The 21,514-nt window shown below is 40.8% G+C and overlaps 1 protein-coding gene across 1 annotated transcript in view; it reads right to left on the bottom strand.

The window, feature by feature from the left end:
- trabd2a (TraB domain containing 2A) overlaps positions 1-21,146 on the bottom strand; it is a 54,171-nt gene extending 33,025 nt beyond the window's left edge. Inside the window, exons 1-2 of the mRNA XM_031855755.1 lie at positions 20,480-21,146; positions 18,492-19,052 (exon numbers count right to left, since the gene is read on the bottom strand). Coding sequence (XP_031711615.1) covers positions 18,492-19,052; positions 20,480-20,584 — 666 coding nt within the window. The 5' untranslated portion in view covers positions 20,585-21,146. The remainder of the gene's footprint in view (positions 1-18,491; positions 19,053-20,479) is intronic.
- Between the last annotated feature and the right edge of the window lie 368 nt (positions 21,147-21,514).

The following is a 21,514-nucleotide window of genomic DNA, read 5'->3' as shown; positions in this document are numbered from 1 at the left end:
AGGGTAAGAGAGGGGAAAGAGGGGATGACTGTCGATGATGTCGACCAGAAATCAGCAGAAAAAGAAACACAACACCTGAACCAAGAGAGTGAAGGACAGACAGAAAGAAAGAGACAGAGATAATGAGAATAATGGACTCTCAGTGCTGATGTTATCAGTGAAGTCTCAGAGGAGGAGAGCACGAAGGCAGACAGAAATAGACAGAGAAAAGGGTTCTGAGTTACTTATGAGTGATGTTATCAGTGAAATGTTAGTCGGAGCAGTCGGCCTTCAAACAAGACCTATCAGGAGAACACTGCCAGGGTTTTAAAGAGACTCTGAACTATAGTTCTCAGGTAGTCCCACATTTGAACACCAACACCTGGTTATTTACAGTGGGGTTTGTTTAACTGCAGGAAGTAACTTGTCCTATATTTCATCTTCCAGACAAGGTGGGGTTAAGGGACGGATTTTCGCAGCAGATTTTAGGGCTGATTGTAACAAATCGGCATCGGAGCCAATATATGAAGAGGCATAGGTCATAATGTGACATCTTAAATATTGTTCTAGTTTCTTAAAGTTTGCAAAGGTCTCGAATAGATAATGTTGTCAAAAATCAAATCGTTTTGCCGCCTGAAAAAGTCTAAAATTGGCAAAATTCAGATCAAAATCAGCAACTATCAAATCAATAAATAAGATTACCAATCTGGCATTCAATACCGATTTGCAGTACTTTTCATTTATGACATTTTTATACATTTGGAACATTTTGCCATGGCATTGGATCAGAATTGGAAACCATTGTAACTCTGTGAAGCTGACTACAGCAGCCATCCCCTGAAAGAAGTGAGCTCAAACATTTTCCAGTCACCTTTTAAGCCTACAAGTGGTGACAATGTGTGATTCAAAATGTCCGGTGGAGTATTACCCTAGCATAACTGACATAGAAGGACATTTGGGTGGTGGAAAATATTGCTTATTGAGGACTTGTGTGATGTGAAAAAGAAATGTATTTTCAAATGTATCCACGTTTATAAAGAAATGTCTGTCGAGAGTAGCTAATGGGTACTGCAGCTGCAACAAATGGTCACAGCCTCATTCAACAGGTATTCACTGAGATTCCCCATTCACACACACACACACACACACACACACACACACACACACACACACACATCTGCACATGCATAAATCTTTCACCACTGCACAAGTGAGCTTTCACTTTCTGGCTGAAACCCCACCATTTAAACACACACACCTGTCAGTTTGAGTTATCTGTATTGTTTTTACGTCCGCTAACCTTCCTCATCTACATGTTTTTCCTCCCGGATCTCCCCCTTTTCTCTCCTTCAGTCCTTCCATCTCCCCCGTGAGCACATTTTCTGATACTTTTCTCCCTCCCCTCTTGCCTACACCTTCGCTCTCTCTCATCCATTCATCCTCCCATCATTTCATTCCTCCCTTCCTCTCCTCTTTGATCCTGTACATTCCCTCCCTCCCTCTCCTCATATACCTCCTTCCATCCATCTCTCCCTCCTGTTCTCTCTCCTTTGATCCTATACATCCCCTCTATCAGCCAGGTCTTTAAAGATTCGACCCCTGCATTCCTCAGGTCACTCATGATCTCCTCGCTGCATGTGTGTGTGTGTGTGTGTGTGTTTTCGTGCATGTAAGAGTGTATACACCTGTGCAAGATTAGGGCGTTTCTCTGTGTATTTGTATGTACATGTATGTGTCTGTCCATGTATACATGGGCATGTGTGTGTGTGTGTGTTTAAATGCTTCATCATCGTGGATTACCGCAGCCTCTGCAGGGCTCAAAGCAGACCTTTGAGGATAGCTTTATTCATTCTCAAATATAAGACAAAAGAAAGGAAATACGGGGCCTTGATTTCCAACACAGGAGAGAAAGAGAGAAGATGGAGCGAGAAGACAAAAAAAGAAAGATGATGATTTCATTGCCAAGCCACACAGAGAAAAATCCCCAGGCCTACATCTTTGACAATAATGATGACCGAAAATTGTTTCCCCCTTCCCCTCTTTTTGAAAGGAAAATCCACCCTCCGGTATAATTGATATATCCTATTCCTTTTGATCTTGAACAGTTCAATCAATGAATGCTGACATGAGCAGCTCTCTGCCAAGCCAGACAACTGAGGTCAGTGTGCACACATGAAAGTTTCTGTCTCTTCTAAATGTATATGAAAAATGTTTTCTACTGTATGGGATAAATCAAAGAGGGGTTTATTCTCAAATGGACAATGTATTTTCAGCTCTGCAATGGTTGCAACTAATGATTATTTTTCATTGATTACTCAGTCAATTCTTTTTCTGATAACTCAATTTATCTTTTAATACATAAACCGTGAAATGAAGACGGTGTCAACCATCCCAGAGCCCACGAAGACGTCTGATCAACAGTCCGAAACCAAAAGATAATCAATTTGCAATAAGTTACAACATTTTTTATCCTGATAATGACTTTACAAAAGGTTTGACAGAAAGGATTTTTGCACCCATGCCATGAAATTGCCAGATGATTTTTTGCTTTATGTGTCCAATGTTCAGGTCTGTGTGCATGCTATGTTGCACCATGTCTGCAAGACACATCTCCCTTTGAGGACAGTAACGTTGAAAGGAAAATATCAATTGATTATCAGATGTATTGTTGATTCATTTTCAACAGTCCACCAATGGGGTATCACCTTTCTTTAGTCTAGTAATTATTGGCACTAAATAACATATATATAATTAGGCGTCAGTCATTACATACATGATAATAAATAATGTAGTTCTAAGCATCTATAGAGATACATTAGTTGTTATTACTGTACAGTATTTGTCAACAATTAAAACTTCTCCTCTTATCTAAAAACATATTTTCTATCTTTACAACTGTATTTTACTCTCAATCATTATCTATTTATAAACCAGCCTAAATGTTGGCAAATACATGAATAAATAATTAATATCTGCTTATATATATTACAGTGTATAGTGCCTATGAATACTAAATGGCGGGAGGTCTCTTACATTTGATCCATGTAGATCACACTAATGGCCGGCACACAAACCACATGTAAATGTAGCGGTGAATACAATTATTCTCTTTCTTTCTGTGTGTTCCCTGTTTTTCTCTCTTTATCGCTGTCCAAACCCCCCCCCCCCCTCTCTCTCTTTCTCTCATTCCTCTCTCTCTCTCTCTTTTCTCCCTCCCCTCTCTCTCTCTCTCCCCTCTGTAAAAACATTGTGGGGTGCATTTACCTTGGTGCCCGGACGCAGCCAAATATTTAGGCTGTCACAGAGAATCAACCTCAAACCAAATGGCTGCAGTTCTGTGTTTGTCTGTGCGTGTGTGTGTGTGTGTGTGTGTGTGTGTGTGTGTGTGTGTGTGTGTACTGGGGATTGTGGTGATTGAAATGTCAACTTCTCATACCCTCTACTCTATCCTGCTTCACTTCACTACACCCGAAACAAGCTGTTCATGAGTCCCAACCAACAGATCCTCAGACACACACATGCCAACACTACACGTGTACAGTATCTATCACGAAAAATTTGTGAAAATTGAATAGCCAACAATTCTGATAATTGACACATTTTTAAGCAAAAATGCCAAATATTTGGTGGTTCCATCTTCTCCAACGTGCATGTTGCTGCTTTACATCATGGTGTATGTCCGTGTCTGTGACAAAACAAGCAGTTCAAAGATGCCACCTTGTGCTCTTTGAGCTGCTTGACATTTTACAGCCTGAACAATAAATCAAAGAAAGGTTACTGATAGATTAATCTGTAATAAATATAATATAATCAATATAAATATGCACTAATCTCAATCGATGGAATCATCCGATTATGAATTGAAAAAGAACGTTCTAAGCGTGACAACACACAGGGTTGTCAACGTTGGCAACCACAGACATCCACTGTTCACAGTGTCTCTGTCTTTCTGTACGTCACTCTTCCTTTCTCTCTCTTATACACACACATACACACACACACACACACACACAAAACACCACAGAGCAGCCAGCCAGCCACTCAGCCCATCAGTCCACTAAGAAACAACACGAGCGTCTTGAAAACACAGCGAGCCACAAGGAAAACAGCCATCAATCTCCATGACTTGTCCGTCGACTGAAGGAACGCCGTTAATCTTCAGGACGGCACGAGTCAAGAACAACACTGTGTCATGCCGAGATTCAAACCAATGCAGCTGTGAGCACTTAGCGCGGATACACACAGACCATCCGAGTATTCACATTGTGTTCGTGTCACGAGAGAGGAGTAAACAAGATCAAGATTATCTGCGTTCACGTCGTAAAAAAAGTAGCCACGTTGCAACCGGTGACAGCCATAAAAGATCTGTCATCACCTCCAAACTGCTCTTCAGTGTCACTTTATTAGTTATGTTCTGTGTGTGTCAATAGAGCAGCACATCAATACATGTACAAGTATAATCTTACTGTATGTTAATCTGTTGTTTGAGGCTCTCTTTCAATCCCTCAGCTGTCAATCTCCAGCAATAAAACAGAAAAAGGTATTCATACTTTTGGGAGTTCTAGTAGCATGCTTCATATATCAGGACAGCACAGATGCACACACACACACATACACACATACAGGTTCTGCTGGGGTCAGACAGTTTGACCTCTTCAAGACCCTAAAGGTCACTAATGGACTTCCTACACTGATCGCTCCATTACTACGGTCACATAAACAACATTGCTTAAACCACATCAACCTCAATGGAGGGAAACAGTTAATTCATACAATATTTATATGCGTTTGCATGTTGAGGACAGAAGCTTAGTATAATATTGTGAATCTTCTGTTCAATTTGCGTTATTATTTTCAATGACCAAATATTAAAACCTCTGCGATGTCAAAAAGAAAGACGAAAAAAAACTGACTTTATTCTCAAAATCTCAGCTTTTTACCCAAATACTGTCATGGAATTTGTCATACTTTTTGCCTAATTGTTGCTTTTATCTAGCTTTCGTTTATTTAATATTTGCTCCAACAGACCAGTTTGCACATACATAAGTCACTCAGCTAAGGCCTCTGTCTTCAAATTGAAAGCCCTGCAAACATTATGATTGGCCGGCTTCGGTTATGCAAATTTTCAGCTGGCAAATGCATGCTTGTGATTGGAGGAGAGAATTACCTTTGGATTCCAGTAGAGCCTGTGTGAGTTAGAACAGGGCTGTTTATTTAGCTTAAAGAAGATAACTTTTTGGAGACACATGGTTTTTAGAGGACATTGACAGTTTGGAAGTTTGAAAGGTGCTGAATTGTAAGAATTAAACCATTGATTCATTTGCATCTCTGTCTTATTATTACATAATATTTGTTGGATTAACATTTCATGTCTTAAATTGCTTTGTCTCAAATTTAGTTGAACTGTAATTGAGAAGTCACATTATTGCAATCAGGTGTTCAGATATTAGGATTACAATTTATTTGAAGACGTGTCTGATGATTCAGCTCCTGGTGTCTTTAAGGCCAAATGCAGGGATTCCAAAACCCTGCATTTGGGCTTAAAGACACCGGCTCTCCAACTGTGCAGGATGATGGAAAAAATGTTGTTAAGACAACATGTTCCCAGCAACTGGACAACAAACACAGCAGGCATCTGTGCCAGAAATAAATCTCCAACTTTTGACTCTGCAGAAGTCAGATAGAGAGAGACAAAAAAAAAAACCACACAGCACTGCAATTTCTTAAACCACTGGCCCGGACACAGCACCAAAAAGCACCGCTGGCAAACCACACGGAACAAGCCACGCACACACACCAGCACACAGCCACGCATGTTCACATTGATATGCATGTAAACACTTTCCGTCAGCTTGCATCGATTCCCTTGTTCTAAACAAAAACACATACTCAAAGCGCATTGCCCTAGACCTTTAACACCAGTGCAAATCCTTAACCTCACACATGCAGGATGAGTCTATGTCATGGAAAATAGGGTATGGCTTCCAAACCATCTGAGAAACGCATCTGTTTATTGTGGCGAAGGACTGATCAATAGTGGAGACAGAAGGATTGAGAGAGATAAACAGAAGGCGGAAACAATATTTAGAAACGGACAGTGGGAGGATAGAGAGAAAACGCTTGTAGAAAAGAAAAAAGAGAAAGTGATAAAGAGACATAGGTGGATATATAGAAGAAGAGAGAGAGAGAGAGACAGAAGAAAGGGAGAGATAGTTGTTGTTGTGCAGACATCTGCCACGACCCACAGCGTCAGAACCACAGACGTATAAACGGCCACGAAAATATGAAAATCATCCAAACATCCTAAATGTGTTGGGAGTTCAGTTTTCAGAAAAGGATGGTACACAAATAAACATGCTCCTGTCATGTGAGATTGTGACCAAAATAACAACTGTCAAAGCAACAAAAACGGTCCGAGATACACAAAAAAAAAACATTTCCACTAATTATAGATCAGGGGAAGTGTTGCGGGAGGAGAGACGAGTGAAAGACAAACACTTAGAGACACAGGGACAGAGTGCGGTTTGCATCGGACTTCAGATATCGATTTGGGGATGCAGCTGCAAAGTATGCTTCAAAATCAAACCAGGTATCTGTAGTGTGGCTATAGCGACACATGCTCAGTAACACTTCATTCATCATATTTGTCCATGAAGCAATTAATAAGTGTTAAACTGATGAATCATTTAGTCTCCAAAATTCACATTAGAATGTCCTACAGTCTATCGAGATTTCTTCAAATTGCTCGTCCAACCAACCGTCCCCCAAAACCCAAAGATACTTAATTCACAATGATAAAAAACATTATAAAAGTTTAAAGGACTCAAATAAATAGACACAAATCTGTTAAATAACAAGATTAAGAGTCTACAGTTACGCTAGTGCTTCTAGCTAAAGTCACATGATCACCTTAGTCATTATTTGTCATCCTCTGGGAACCATGGGAATGTCTGTACCAAATGTCATGGCTATCCATCATAGCTGTCTGGACATTTCCCTGCACATTGTCCCCCTCAAGGTGGATCACCAAAGTCAGTGTGATTGATCCTCTGGGGACCATGAATGTCTGTACCAAATCTTAAAGTTTTGATATTTCTTATATGTCTTACCAACCGTCAGACCGACATTGCCATCCCCTAGTGCCACGCAGCTAGAAACTTTTTAAAAGTTTGCATATCCAGAATGGTGTCCGAAGTTATGGAAATAACACCAAGGTTGTTGAAACCTTTGTAAAGGGACTGAAACAGAGAAGACAGACACACACACAGAGAGCGGGAAACATTGTGGTGAAATGAGCTGGGAGGCCAAACAGTGGCGTTGCTGTTAAGCTCTCACAGGTTTTATGATCTCAGCCGCAGCTCAAACAAAACCCCCAAAATATAAACAGTCTTTGGGTAGCAACAACCCTGAAAACCTTCATCCACAACGTGGAACTGACTCTGGGTGGTGGGAGGAATCCGACACACATGTTTATGTATGTGTTGGTCTGACATGTGTGGATGCTTGCACGAATACTTAAAAACATGTGTGCATATAATAGCTTACATACACCTCTATGTGATCTTAATTGTGTGTCTCTGCCCGTGCGTCTGTGTGTATCACGTGCCAACGCTGTCTTTGATGCCAGCCATGGAATCACTGTGTTTTTTTAATTTTTAAAAGTGTATTTATATATTGTTTAATTTAACACAACGTAGTTAATTGTATGCTTATCTACAGTGGTGGGGAACATGAAAGAAGATTAAAAAAAGAGAAATAGTAGTATCTCTATTAGAAGTCAGAAACATTATCTGCTACTTGCTTCATAGAAAACTCCTCCGATAAAAACACAACCACACACTGCAGGTTTATACAACATCACTCCCTTTTCTCTCCTTTAAGGGTGCAAAAGAAGTCAGAGCAGCGGACCATCACATTTCCAGTTGTGTTCAGGCCAATATCTGTCATCCAAGACGCAACGACTATCAATCAAAATCAAAAATGTGCTCCGCTGAAAAGATCTTATCTAGAAGCTACAACAACGTTTGAGCCGGCTGCGCTGTTTGAACCAGTTTTCACATGCTGGAGGGGAACCGTGTGTTGATCATGTGATATCAAAAATCTCCAATTTAATCCACTTCTGTTTTGCAAGGTGGCAAATAATGGCGTCTGGAACAATGATGAGCATCAAGAAGGACAAATTCTACATTCAGGATGCCTGACGAGACCCCCGAGGAAAGACGAACATAGTTTAACAACATCAAAGATGCTTCGGGCATCACATTTGTTGATATTCCTGATACTGGACAGCCGCTTGTGTTACTTCCTGGCTGATCACCTCTGCACAACATGCATGAAAGTTAGGATCGGTTGGTGCTCAATGTGTTTCAACGGTGTGAATTTGTCTGTCAAGTTCACCAGAGTTCAACTCTATGCCGAACTTTCGCGCTGAATAATTTGCCACTGCAGCACATTACATTTGACTTTTCCGCCAATTTGTAGAAACTACTATCCAGTGAAATATCTTACAAGCACAGGTCTGGCAATAATTCAACAACCTGTAGTCATTAAGAAGCTAACGCTAACAACACTAACTTGACAATCGCATGCATGTCAGAGAGCAACTTGGCAGTGCTGGTTGAAAAACTCACCTGTGAAAGACGCTCCTTCATCTTACTCCCAGTGCGTGTGAAGAAATGTGACATTGTCTAGACATTTGCTCGTTTGAGTCTAGGTCTGGTCAGAACATCTGTGGAGAACAGCAAAGTCTCACAAAATCCTCATGTGTGGTGCTCACCTGTGAAATTCCACTAAAGCCATCAAAAATGTGGACCGGAGCCAGAAAGACACAAGTGGATTTATGGTAGCTCAGAAACTATGTGGTCCTTCTGAGTGTAGTTAAAATCGTGAGGGCTTAAAAATGCTTCATCAGCATCCGTATGTCCATGTGAAATCACTACAGTTTCTATTCATTTGTATCACTTGGTTTGAAGTATTGGTTAGTAAAAGCATTCTTGGATAAACTCTATAAAATAACCACCCAAAGAGTCTTAAGTTTCAACATTTCTATGCAAAAGGTTGCCTCAAAGCAAATAGTAGAATAATGAATCCTTTCTCCTTTTTTTGCAGTCACAAAAAAAAAAAAAAATTAATTTAATCCCGAATCACAAAGTGGCTGCTGCACAAAACCTTTCCACAGGTTCCAGGTGACACTCTGTGAGGAAGCAGAAACTATTAATCCTCTGTGTTGGAGCATGTGGACAGCTTTGGCCTCGTTATTGCTCGGCTGAAGTCCAGCCAGGTTTGGCTCATTTCTACAAGCACTGATTTAATGCACACCAGCCACAAACCTGGCCCGTACAGAGAAAGCACAAGTATTCCAGTGGCAATTTATGAGACTTTATGTCAAACTGTGAGAGGTAAACGCTCGTATGAAACTAACTACACTCCTATCTTAAAAAGTATCTTCGTCTTTCATTTATTTGCATTGTAATTTTTGTGTAGAAACAACGATAGGCTACAGAAACAAAGTACATTTTTTATAATTTTTAATTAAGTTTGACAACATGTAGAATATGAAAGTGAATCTAAAAACAACTGCTTGTTTCAGGTGCGTTATTTTCTATTAATGGAAATATAAATTGCCCATATGAAAGAAAAGATTTTAACATCAGCAGTCGTCTGACTCATTTAACATTAGACTGTGAACACAGGCATTCAACTTTTCCCTACTGATCCACATGTACTGTAGAGAAGATAAATAGTCCCATATTATCTGATCACTCCTCCACCGCGACCACCTTTCTCTGTCAGCATGTAGCCATCGACACGCTGTTCGCACATAGAGAACACCTTAACATTGTTTTAATGGTTACAGGAAGATAGAAGTGTGATGTTGAAGTTTTACATGTGCCAGTATGGAAATTTAGCGGTAATGCAACTGCATGTTGATTGAACAAATTACTGCAACTGATACAGTATCCCAACAATACAATCATTCCTCCTTAATGGCAAAAGTAAATAAGTAGAGAAAGTGTCAATAGCAAATGCTGCATGTGGGAAAGCAACTACTGACAGCTATTAGTCAAGTGAATGATCATGCTATTTAACTATAGTTTAATTAACAAATGACAGTGTAAACCACAGGAAAGTGATGAATCAATGTACAGCCTGCAAAATAACGTATGGATTTGGTATGAATTGTAGGGAAAAGTCATTTTAAGTTGTGCCCTGTGTTAAAACAATGGAAACGCTACACATGGTGCTTTATGAATGTTCTGAATGAAGGATTAACTAATATCTGCAAACCTTTTTACAACTTAAGTATTTTAATACAGTAGCTAACATTATGCAAATTAAATTTGTATTTTTTTCAATACACTTGAATTAATATAATTTACCCTTTACCCCAAAAAGGGCATGTATATAATTCCTTAATTTGTATCAGTCACATGCTAATTGAGTGCTGATTCACTGGTCATAGCTTAGTAATAACAATGACCCTGGGGTACCGGCCACATTCAGGACAGCAAATAATTTAACTTACACAACAATAGAGGGAGTGATGGGCGCCAAACAAATTGAAATTAGCATATTAATGACTGTAATTGCTCTTACGTATAACTTACATTATCTTTTCATGTGAGGAGGTCGCTGTTAGTGAGTGTTAAGTACATTTGTAGATGCAGAGCTTTTCTTACTTAAATTAAGGTGGGGGAGGCACACTGCGAGACGGCAGACGGGCAAATGTGTTTCAGTGTTTCTCCGTGGGCTGCTTGCCCTCTGCAAGCTTTCACAATTTGGAACAGTGACTGGAAAAAAGCCGGCAAAAACAAATGAGTGGCAGTGATATTTGTTATCTCATCTGTAATAACATTCAGAGCTATCTATAATTGTTTCACTTAAGTCATTACACATTAATCTTTGGAGAACATCTCGTCATTGATTAATTAATTGTAATGAACCATGTTAAACTTGAGTGTTGCCTTGGACCTATTTGGCCAACTAAAGCATTACCAGCACGGTATATAATTTACTGCCAGGTGGATGTAAAGGCCTCAACATGTCTTTGGAAAGTGCAGGTAATACATGACAAGCATTAGGTAACAAACACTCGATTTGTTCGAGGTATCGACCAATAGCACGGGTGCAGAGCAGTGATCATGCTACAAGGCTCGCCAAACCTGCACAAGTTTTCCTGACCCGGTGTTAAGTCAGAGAGACAAGCTATTAAATCCCCATTTGAGCTGCAGAAGCCTGCGTTACACAACCAGGAAAAGCCTGCAGCAGTCTCCAGAAGTCCGACTCTCCTCCACTGGAGTGTATTACTCTATATACACTTTCAAGGACCTACAATCTTTTTCTTGGCACACGGTTGGCACCATCCAGCTGCATCCGATCCACTTTCAATCAAATGTACTTGAAAAACAAAACGTTGCAAATGGGTGGACATGCATATGGAAAATAAAAGTTGTGAAATTATTGTACCTTGATATGACAGCAGCAAAGAGGGGGGATTTACTCAAGATTATGTAAAAAGTGTTTACTGGAAAACAAAGACACCCTCTCCTAAAATAGAAGTAAGGCTGGTTCAAATCATCTTATAATCAATACAAACTCAATGGCATTAATCTCTATCAATAGTCCATGCAGCAAACAAATCACACTAGCCTTTGGGGCTTTTCTGTCACTTTTCCTTGTGGTCACTTGTTGACAAATCTTGTGCTTCAATTTCTGTCTATCAAGCTTTTTTGGGGGAAAAAGGGGGTTTTGAAAGTGAGATGAGCTCAGCGTCTTTGTCTCCGGTGTCGTGTATCCAGACAGATGGACAGATAATGTCAGAAATCTAATATGGGACTGTTTGGTCAACAGTGGGGAAGAAATCAAGCACCTCAGTGCCACATGAAACCAGGGACTTGAAGATAGCTGTGAGGACATGCTGGAAATTCAACCATATTGATGTGAATGCACACACACGCAAATGCCCATTCATGCACGGACATGAACTCTTGCATAAATGCAGAGAAACGCAGATGTGCACAGCACACGCAGACGCAAACAATAATAAACGGATGCAAGCAATTATATGATCAAATACGCACTGGACACACACACACAACACGGCAACTGAGCATGGGAAGTTTACTCCCTGTCATCAAAGTAGAGTGAACAAAGAAAAGAAATAAACAACTTATGAAACAAATTGCTTCCTGCAATGTAATTGAGGATAAATGTGAAAAAAGTGAGCATCTTAGCAGGTGTATTTATGTTACAGGACAACATATTTCACTTTAATCTGATTAATTGCACCTACTTTTTTCTGGTTTTAAGAAATTACATTGCATGTGTTTCCTATTAATATCTCATATGATGACATTTACTTGGAATAACTGCTTCATTGGTTGTTTAAAAATGTCCACATGATTCATCATTTGTCTAAATAACAAATGAATATTTTTTTGAACCAAAACATACCTTAAAGAGCTTAATATATTCAAGCCCAGGGTAAGATTTATTGCATTTTTTTTGGATGTGTCTTACCCATGTGAGCACATGTAGACATTTCATCACTGCAGGCCCTCCTGCTCTAGTGATCCCTGAATCAATTGGTTCTTTCCAGTGGGACAAATGAGATTTAATCTGATTTGCTGCCAGGGTATTGCTGTGCAATACTGTCATCATGCCAGCATGCGTTCTCTCTTTCTCTCCCTTACACACACTAACACACACATTTTCTTTCTTTAGGATTAGATAAGAAGATTGATACCACTCTTACTGTATAGCTGTATGGCAAATAAAGCTACAACTGGAGACAGTTAGCTTAGCTTAGCAAAAACTCAACATGCAGGCAGAAACCTCCAGTTCTGAAGCGTGAAGGCAATGCTGAAGTGTCTTAAAACTTGCATTCCCTCTACTGAACAGCAGGGGGAGACTCCTCTGGTTGCAAAAAGAAGTCTGATCGTATAGAAGTCTATGAGAAAATGACCCTACTTCTCACTTGATTTATTACCTCATTAAACATTGTAAACATGACTTTTATGGTCTGAATCGACAGCTTCAAGTGTTCTTCAATACAGCATGATGTTCATTTAGTACATTATGGTCCAATTTAGAGTAAAATAGACCATAAAGTGGAGCTTACTGTGATTGACAGGTCGCTACCACTACTAGAGATAAATACGGCGTCTCTACGTCAGTCCAAATATGGTAACTTCTGTTCATTGGTTGCAAAAATCCAAGATGCCGACGGATAAAACGTTAAACTCCAGGCTTCAAAACGGCCGTCCACAAACCAATGGGTGACGTCACTTCTTATGTACAGTCTATGACTCAACCAGAGCACAGTGCAGCTCCAGGACGATGTACAGAGTGTGCAAGTGTTGGAGCGCATTTGGAATAAAATAACCTTATAATTAGCTGTGCATGACGCAGGTGCAGCATTTTGTGGTTGCATGTCTGTAGAGTAAGAGACTGAAAAGTAATGCACCTCTTTATTCAATTGAGAATCAGGTTTTGAATGTAGACTCACTTCTGGATGTAATTGTGACACCAGGAATCAGAATAGAATCCAATGGTAGGATTCCCAAAGCTTCCCACTCCTACTCATCATCATTATCATCATCATTCTCATTTTGCCGTCTAATCTTATTACAGAGGTGATTGAGACAGATTTTTCCTCAGTGGCAGCTTGCCCAAAGCGCTACCCATGCCGGGCTGGAAAATAAGGACAGCCATTGTACTGTCCAGGAAGTCGAGCACGTACATATAACCAACACACTTAGCAGTCTAAACCATCGGGACAGCGCAGGGTGTGGGAGTTTTGGGATGCTCACACGTTGTGACATCGTCTCTCCTGTCCAATGAGCTTTGGTACAGAGTGAAACGTCTGCTCTCATGTGACCTCTCAGACTGGATTTATGGTACGAGACATTTTCCCACAAATCTACTGATTCAAGAACAAACCGTACTTTGATTTTTTTCAATTTAAAGTTTACATCCACTAACCAAGAGAGCTCTGCTTTAACTGAGAACAGACTTCATTTCCCTGTGTTCACAGTATATTATTTGTACAAGATGATCTGTTAAAAAAAACCTTTAACCCCAAATCTTGAAAGGTGTTATGTAAGGAGATGTGAACTGAAGTTCAAGTTTGATATGGGCTTGATGTCTAAATTAGACAGGCGGGAAAATACAATAACTGTGTTAAAATAAGGTTATAGAAGTGGGTTTTGTTTGGATTACATCAGACCTTGCCTCTTTGAAGCCCAGCAAATCCAGAGACCTGTAGTCGAAGGAAACATCACAACTGAAGTTACAAGGCTGTCAAACAAAGGTAACGTCATGATACCTTTAATGGAGACGGAGTCACGCCTTCCTTCCTTAATGGCTCTTCTACTGATCTCAGTCTACATCTCAACTCTCCCTGTTCCAGTCCCTCCTCGTCATGAATGAACCAAATGGGCTTCAAACATTCCTTCCCTGTTCTCATAGACGTACACTGAGACCTGCATTCATCACCTCTCCATGCACCATTACTCCCAGTGATGGGAGGAAAGAAACAACACCTTCATTAGCAGGTCTGCTCCACTGAGGTGTGGAATGTCCCGCGGGTTTCCAACAACAGTGACAGAGAAAGCCGGCCTTCATACGGCCATTGTTGTACTCAACAAGCTCACTTAGTGTAATGGGCAAGGCTGAGCCATGCTCTTCAAAAGACGAGGGGCACCGTGCAAGAATAAGAGCAGTCATGCTTAGCCAGATTAGGGATCTGAGTTTAGAAAGTATAATTCATTGTGGTTTGAAAATAATGAGCTCAATGGGCTTAATTTATAGTGGCAGGCAAAACTGGACACATCACTTAAAAGATGAAAAAACAGCACCTTATTTTTTAAACGCATTAAGCTTTCTTATAGCCTATCAATCTAACGGATGTTAGGCACTTAAGTATCAACATATAACAATAATCAGTTCAGCCGATCTTTATTTAATTGCATTTTAATCATAGTAGAGATGAACATAATGAATATTATTATATTATTTATATATATATATTATATATATATATTGTATATATATATATTTTATAGTGTAGGCGCTCTGCATTATAAAAATAAAGAGCACCTCTGCTATTGTCAGAGGAAATGATTACACAATAATGAAACATAATATTAGGCTTATTAAGTTTTAGAGAAAATGCGAATTACGTCTTACACTAAAGGCCAAATATGAAATGAGCGTGGCAATCGTTTTAACCATCAGACTGAATTTTAGGTTTATATTAACAAGCTGGAGGCTCAACTCTGCTGACCAATTTCTCAAATGCCTCTGTGAGATCAAAAGGGTCCTTCAGCAACTCCTAAACCTCACGGACGACTATTCAAACTGTGCTATAGAGGTAATATTATCACCTCAAACTTCTTCGGGACTAGACTGCCATATGACCCCAGAACAGCCACCACGCTGTGGAAATCATAGCAAGGAGAGAATATTTTTCCAAATTTTAACACATGAAATATTAAATTTTCCATTTGCCTTCCACTTTCCTCTGAACTCTGTTTCATGCCAGATGTAAATGGCCAGTGAAAACATTACGGAGGCTATTACAGACCGTAGATATGGTTCTCTAGTTGTAGCCTCATTAAACAGTATTTTCAGTCAAGAATGGCGTCTGAGGAAGCAGCTTTGTTTCACCAAGAGCGTATCTCACTCATCACACTCTATCTGGACATCTTACACTTGAGTTGCGCTAAAAGGCTTTAAACGAGAACTGTGGAAGAACATGTTGACTGAAATCTCAACCGGTCTGCTTCACGCCAGCCCGGTTAAGGCATCCATCAAGCTACTGTTGATTGGATTGAAACCAAGTGTGGACATTATGGAGTGCCAGGCTGTGTGCTGTGCTGGTCCAGTGTCGGGGTAGGTGGTTTCTGGGACACTAGATTCCATTGTTCAGCCCTCTGGAGGCTTTGTGGATATAATTCAATGAAAGCTGTGATGATGGGAGGTTTCTCTCTCTTTATAGACCTGTTGACAAACCCAATTTCAGCCACCGACTTTCTTTCTGTGATATGCATAACAACTGGACCCCATGTTTAAACACCTGAATGGTTTGACAATGTCTTCCAAGAGACCAATATGACCATTATGAAAATGATTCATGATGGCCTCCTACTTTAGGTTAGTGGTCACCCTGACTCTAGCTATGGCTGCTATGTGCATAGGCTCTGGAGGTACGCCATAGCTGACGTACGGGGGGCTACAGAGGTACCACATGGGGACCTCCAGAACTGTGATTGGCTGCTTGTTATTTTCTCCTACAAGTCACGGGAGCAGTCTCCTATTTAGTGACCAGACAAGGAAAAAGTTACCAGGATGCAATTTGTGCCTACGTGTGTAGCCCGCAAAGTGAAGTCAAACAGTTATGATGGGGATTATATCAATGCGGGGAATCTGACACTGGACAACCTGTGCCATAGGTACTTATGTTGGGAACTTATTAGCATAAATCCAGCTTCAGAAGAAACCAACAAAGAAAACGTGACGCAAACCCTGCCCTCAAATGTCAGTCAGATGCTTTCTATAACAACATCACCTGCGTTTGCTTCTGAGGAAAGAACCGTCCTTTTTTTGCACAACCAAAGAAAAAGGTTGTAGTATTTCTGGTGACGACAATCTCACCCAGGAAACCTCGACTGAATTAAAATAACACAAGAAATTGTTGCATCTGATCTGCCATGAATGAGAAAAGTGTGCGAGGATCTGCGCAGTAATGACTTCACTGTTCACCGTGTGAATATGCTTCCTCAGCAGAAGTGAGGGCGCAAGCTAAGTTGTATCATCTCATCTCAGACAGTCAGAGAATAAAATCTTCACTCCTTGCGATTGTTAACTCTATGTGTTCATCATGACATAAACATTGCCCCATTCTTCATCTACAACTCAAGAGATGGCTAATAAAAGTGCAGCTGGGTGGTTTTTGGCAGAGACTTTATGCCTGAAGGGCCAACAAGGCCTGCTTTAAAATAACAACACTCAAAGCTTCTGGGTGTTAGGGTAAGTGGTCAAGTGTAATCCCCTTAGCTCCTGACCAGCATTAACAGAAATTCCTCGATAATACACAACATGATTTCATAGTGACTGCTGCCGTTACGAAATGTTTGTAATACTGAAAGGGTCATAGAGGGGCGCAGACAGACAGGCAGACAAGGGGACTTAAGTGTGCTGGTTCCCTTTTTTTCCTGGTAATTTCAGACTTGAGTCATTAGGATCCATTTTTCTTTAATAACAAAGAACGCGGCGGAGCACGGCTGAATGTTTGTACAGCTGATTATTAACACCACACCTTTCTCCACTGGACTACGCTATGGCATAGAGCGGAAAAGACCAAACTAAAGGCCTCTGTTATGAAAATAAAATGAACGTTAATCTATACATCTGGCCTTTTGTATTACACATCTTGGTGCTTGTGAATTTTAGGAAATGTGTAGCCGAGTAGATTTGGCATTGAGTTCACCGAAACAAATCTAAAAAAGTGTTAAGGGTAGACCCACCAGCTGCGTCACATAGCAACCCTGACACCTGTAACACACACACTAGCTGCACGAAGGGTTGCACCAATGCTTATTCTTCAATCAGCCAATACCAGATGCCAATCTGATATCAGTGCTCTTTTTTCCCAAATGTAAAATCTCTTACCCTCTCTGTGTGGAAGTGGTTAAGATGTGTGAAAGCTAATGTAAAGATGTAGTTACACATAAATTCACAAACCGAAAGATCCTTTTCAGGCTTGTTTAAATGTTAATTATAGCCTGGAGTTTTATGAAAACAACATACTGAATTCAGAGCAGGGAATTCATGGGTTACTGCTGCACTACATTGAAAAACAGTGCAGGAGGACACACATTTTAACTGATAGGATTGCAGATGAGAAAGGAGACAACTGGACTAGACAGCATAAATATGGATCTTGAGCACGCCCAGAGTATTGACCAGTACCAGGAGGGAGGAACAGCTGAGGACAATTGCTGTAAATCTTTGAGTATCCTTTCCCCTGCCAAGAAATGAAAGAGCAGAAACATCTACAGGCCTATTTATAAGAACTAAATTGTAATAGTAACTCATGTGATAGGTATAATACATTTCAAGCGAGCACTGGTCATTTGGTGGTTTCATGTCGACGAACAAATTACATAATGACAACTGTTCTTTGTAAGGCTTATTCTGCCTGGAATATGCTCCCCACCCACCAACATCGAAAATTGGTGGTCAAAAGTAGATTTTCTTTCAGAAAGTATGTAAAAAAAAAGTGATGATTCTCAACGGATTATCCCTCGAACGAATGCCAACAGTTTCTGGACTGTTAAACTGCAATGACGCATATCTTGACAATGCCGGTGAGTGAAATAGATGAAGAAAAAGCAGCTATAAGTTTTCAAGTATCAGACGGACCGACTGAATCATGCATTTCTACACTGCCGACCGGTTGAAATGGTAAAACAGTCAGTGCGCCGCAGCCAGTACTGTTTCAAACTCACCTGGGAGAAGTTGAGCCCGTTGAGTGGATGGCACTGCTCCTCCACCTTCTCGACAGCCCCCGTCCTCTTTCGCATCCTCTCCGCCTCCTGGGCCAGGTATAAGTCCAGCACCGGCACCCCACGTGTCTTGATATCTGCCTCAGTTAACGAATTCACCATCAGCATCACCCAAACGGGCCGCTTCCTCTCCCAGTTCCCGGCGATGGCGTTGAAGAGGTAATCAGCGTAGAGCCCCTTCCCTCTCTGATCCGGGGTCATCCATGAAGGCATCATGAGTTTTACATACTCTAGGTGTCTTTTGAGTCTCCGATAGATGTCTCTGGGCAGGACATCCTGCAGGTTCTCGCCCTGAGGGAGCAGCTGGCAGCTGGTCAGGGCTGAGATGGTGTAAGGGTCCGTCAGGTCCAGCTCAAAGTAGACGATGTTGCTCTCCTGGAAGGCCTGCTTGGAGTTTTCAGGGATGAAGTCCCAAACGCGCGTGTAGGGAACGTGGATTGTACCATAGAAATATGAGGGAGGGTCACGTTTGATCGTCCACAGGAAGGAGTTTAGGTCGGTTTGCTAGGGGGGAGATAGGAAGCAACGAACAATTACTTTCAGTATGATTTTATTCTGATTAATGCCTTCATAGATGGCAAAAAAAAGTGAAATATGCCCAACTAGTTGCCTTCAAATTACTTGTTTATATGACCAAAATAATTCATTTTACAGTGATGTGAAACACAGAAGTTCTCACATTTGAAAGCTGATTAGTGAATGCTTCATTGACAAAATTGTTTCATTTTAGCCATACATTTTAGTAAGTCGGAACCGAATGATTGGCATATAGGGGAGAGAGAAATCAAGAAACGAGCGGTGAATTTACAAAAACAGCGAGACTGTGCTTTATACTTAAAGTGCTTCATGTCATTTACTTTACATGAGCCAACACTGCTGTCTGGCACCAGTCAGCAAACTCTGTCTGTGAGAGGCTGTTTATTAGACAGGCTGCTAACAGACTGATAATGACTTATTAACAGGCCACTTAGGACCCAAGTGCCAACAAACAATACACAAGTCAGTGATTGTCAGACTGTGAACCCAGCGTGTTTTACCTTCCTGTTTCTGCTGGATCTGACCTGAGACGCTCTGCGTGAGTTTAAAGAACATGACTGACTGAGACTGCAGGGTAATCAATAAAAGGGAGGTTACGTAATCTGAGCCATTTCTGTATAATACAACACAAAAGGACTAGGAGTTAGTCTTGAAAGGATGCCACTTTCCTAAATACACACACCTAGAGTGTGTAAAGACCTGTTACTAAAAGCCAATACACAAAGCCATGCAGTGCTGGAACGATTAGTTGATTTTGCAATTGGTCGATTGACAGAAAATGAATCATTGTTCATTTTTATAACTGATTTATATGTTATTTATCAAGCACAACAAAAAAGCACTACTACCAGCTTTTAATGACGTCATTAATTATCATTATATGACGATTTATTGAGCTTCTTTGGGTTTTGGACTGCTGGTCAGAATTTTAATTATTTGCAGACAACATATTGGGATGTGGGAACTTTTGATGGGCATTTTATACTGCTTTTCCACTTGTTACGGACTAAATAGTTAAGTGATTAGTTTAAAGAAATATGATACAAATAATAAATCAGTGATGAAATCAGCCATTAGTTGCAGACCAAATTAAAACATAAGGGCTTCAATAGACAAGGTGTATTTGACCATTTCATTACCCTTCATCACTACAAAGGGGGAACCACCTTCACAGACAAGTAAATCTCAGTATGGTGCAACTAAATATTAAGAAGTTGTAGACATGTCAAATAGCAGAGAGAGAAGAAATGGCACTTTATGGCTCCTTTACTGACACTTTATACTGCAAAATATCAGAAAATGTGGCAGGTTTCAGAGGTACAGATAATAAGTTACAGCTGATATTACAGATTATAGTGTAATTACTTATTAATTGTGGCTTCAAAATGACTTACTTTCTTGTTAAGCTCGCAGTTGTCGGAGTCCCTCAACCTCCACTGGTCTGCTCGGACCAGCAGTATCACACAGGACTGAATGAATGCGCCCAAAGTGCCCCGCATCGTAGCTCTCTCCAAAAGTGTGCGCGGCAGCTTGTGTTCGCTTCGCAACGTGTTGCAGCAGCAGCAGCTATTCCACCGGAAAGCGTGAATGAGGTATAGGCTTGCCTACATCCACAGCTCCGGCTCCATGCGGTCGCGTAAAATGAGCCGACAAGCATCCGACAAACCGCCGGGCAGAGTCATGCTGGCCAGAGCCCCCGGGCATGGACGCGCTGCTGCTGTTTTCACGTGTGTTTGAGAGTGAGGGAGAGGGAGAGGTGGTCACCGGAGTTTACGCAGGGTCACATTACCCTCCGCACTGCCGGTCGGACTGGACTGCTCTCTCTCCGCACTGCCTCTTTTTTTCCGCGATGTTTTGCAAAAGTTTGCACGAGTTTTATCCAAAAGTGTTAAGGTTTCAAGCCAGACTGTTCCGGCAAGCGCACGAGTCAAACGCACCGGGAGACAGAATAGAGTAAATAAAAAATAAAATAAAAAAAAAAGATTAGTTGTGTGGTTGGTGAAGATGAGTCTGGTGTGAATGAACAAACTGCATCGCCGAGTTGGACTTTAAAAGCCAAAGATCTCTGCACACATGCTCAGTCTGTCTGCCAAGACCTCACTGTATCTGCTCTCTCTTTTTCTCTCTCTCTCTTTTTCTCTCCCCCACCACACACGCGCGCACACACACATGCACGCACACACAGCAGTAATCTGATTAAAAACCACCCCGCCCACGCGATGAGCAAATCTCCATTCACCTCATTCATGTCAATAAAGGTGTGGAGTCCTGTAGACTATTACAACTATAACGCCAATAGCCCGTTTATCATTATTATTATCATGAATAGACCGATACATAATGTCATGTAGCCCTGATTTCAATACACAGTGGACTTTTTTATTTTCAGTTTCACAGACCGATGTGGTCTCCTGTTGCCACCCCATAGG

Source organism: Anarrhichthys ocellatus, unplaced genomic scaffold (assembly GCF_004355925.1).
Source record: "Anarrhichthys ocellatus isolate YVR2014 unplaced genomic scaffold, GSC_Weel_1.0 scaffold16, whole genome shotgun sequence".
Classification (NCBI taxonomy): domain Eukaryota; kingdom Metazoa; phylum Chordata; class Actinopteri; order Perciformes; family Anarhichadidae; genus Anarrhichthys; species Anarrhichthys ocellatus.
The sequence above is the reverse complement of the archived record's forward strand: the minus strand, read 5'-3'. Positions and strand labels throughout refer to the sequence as shown.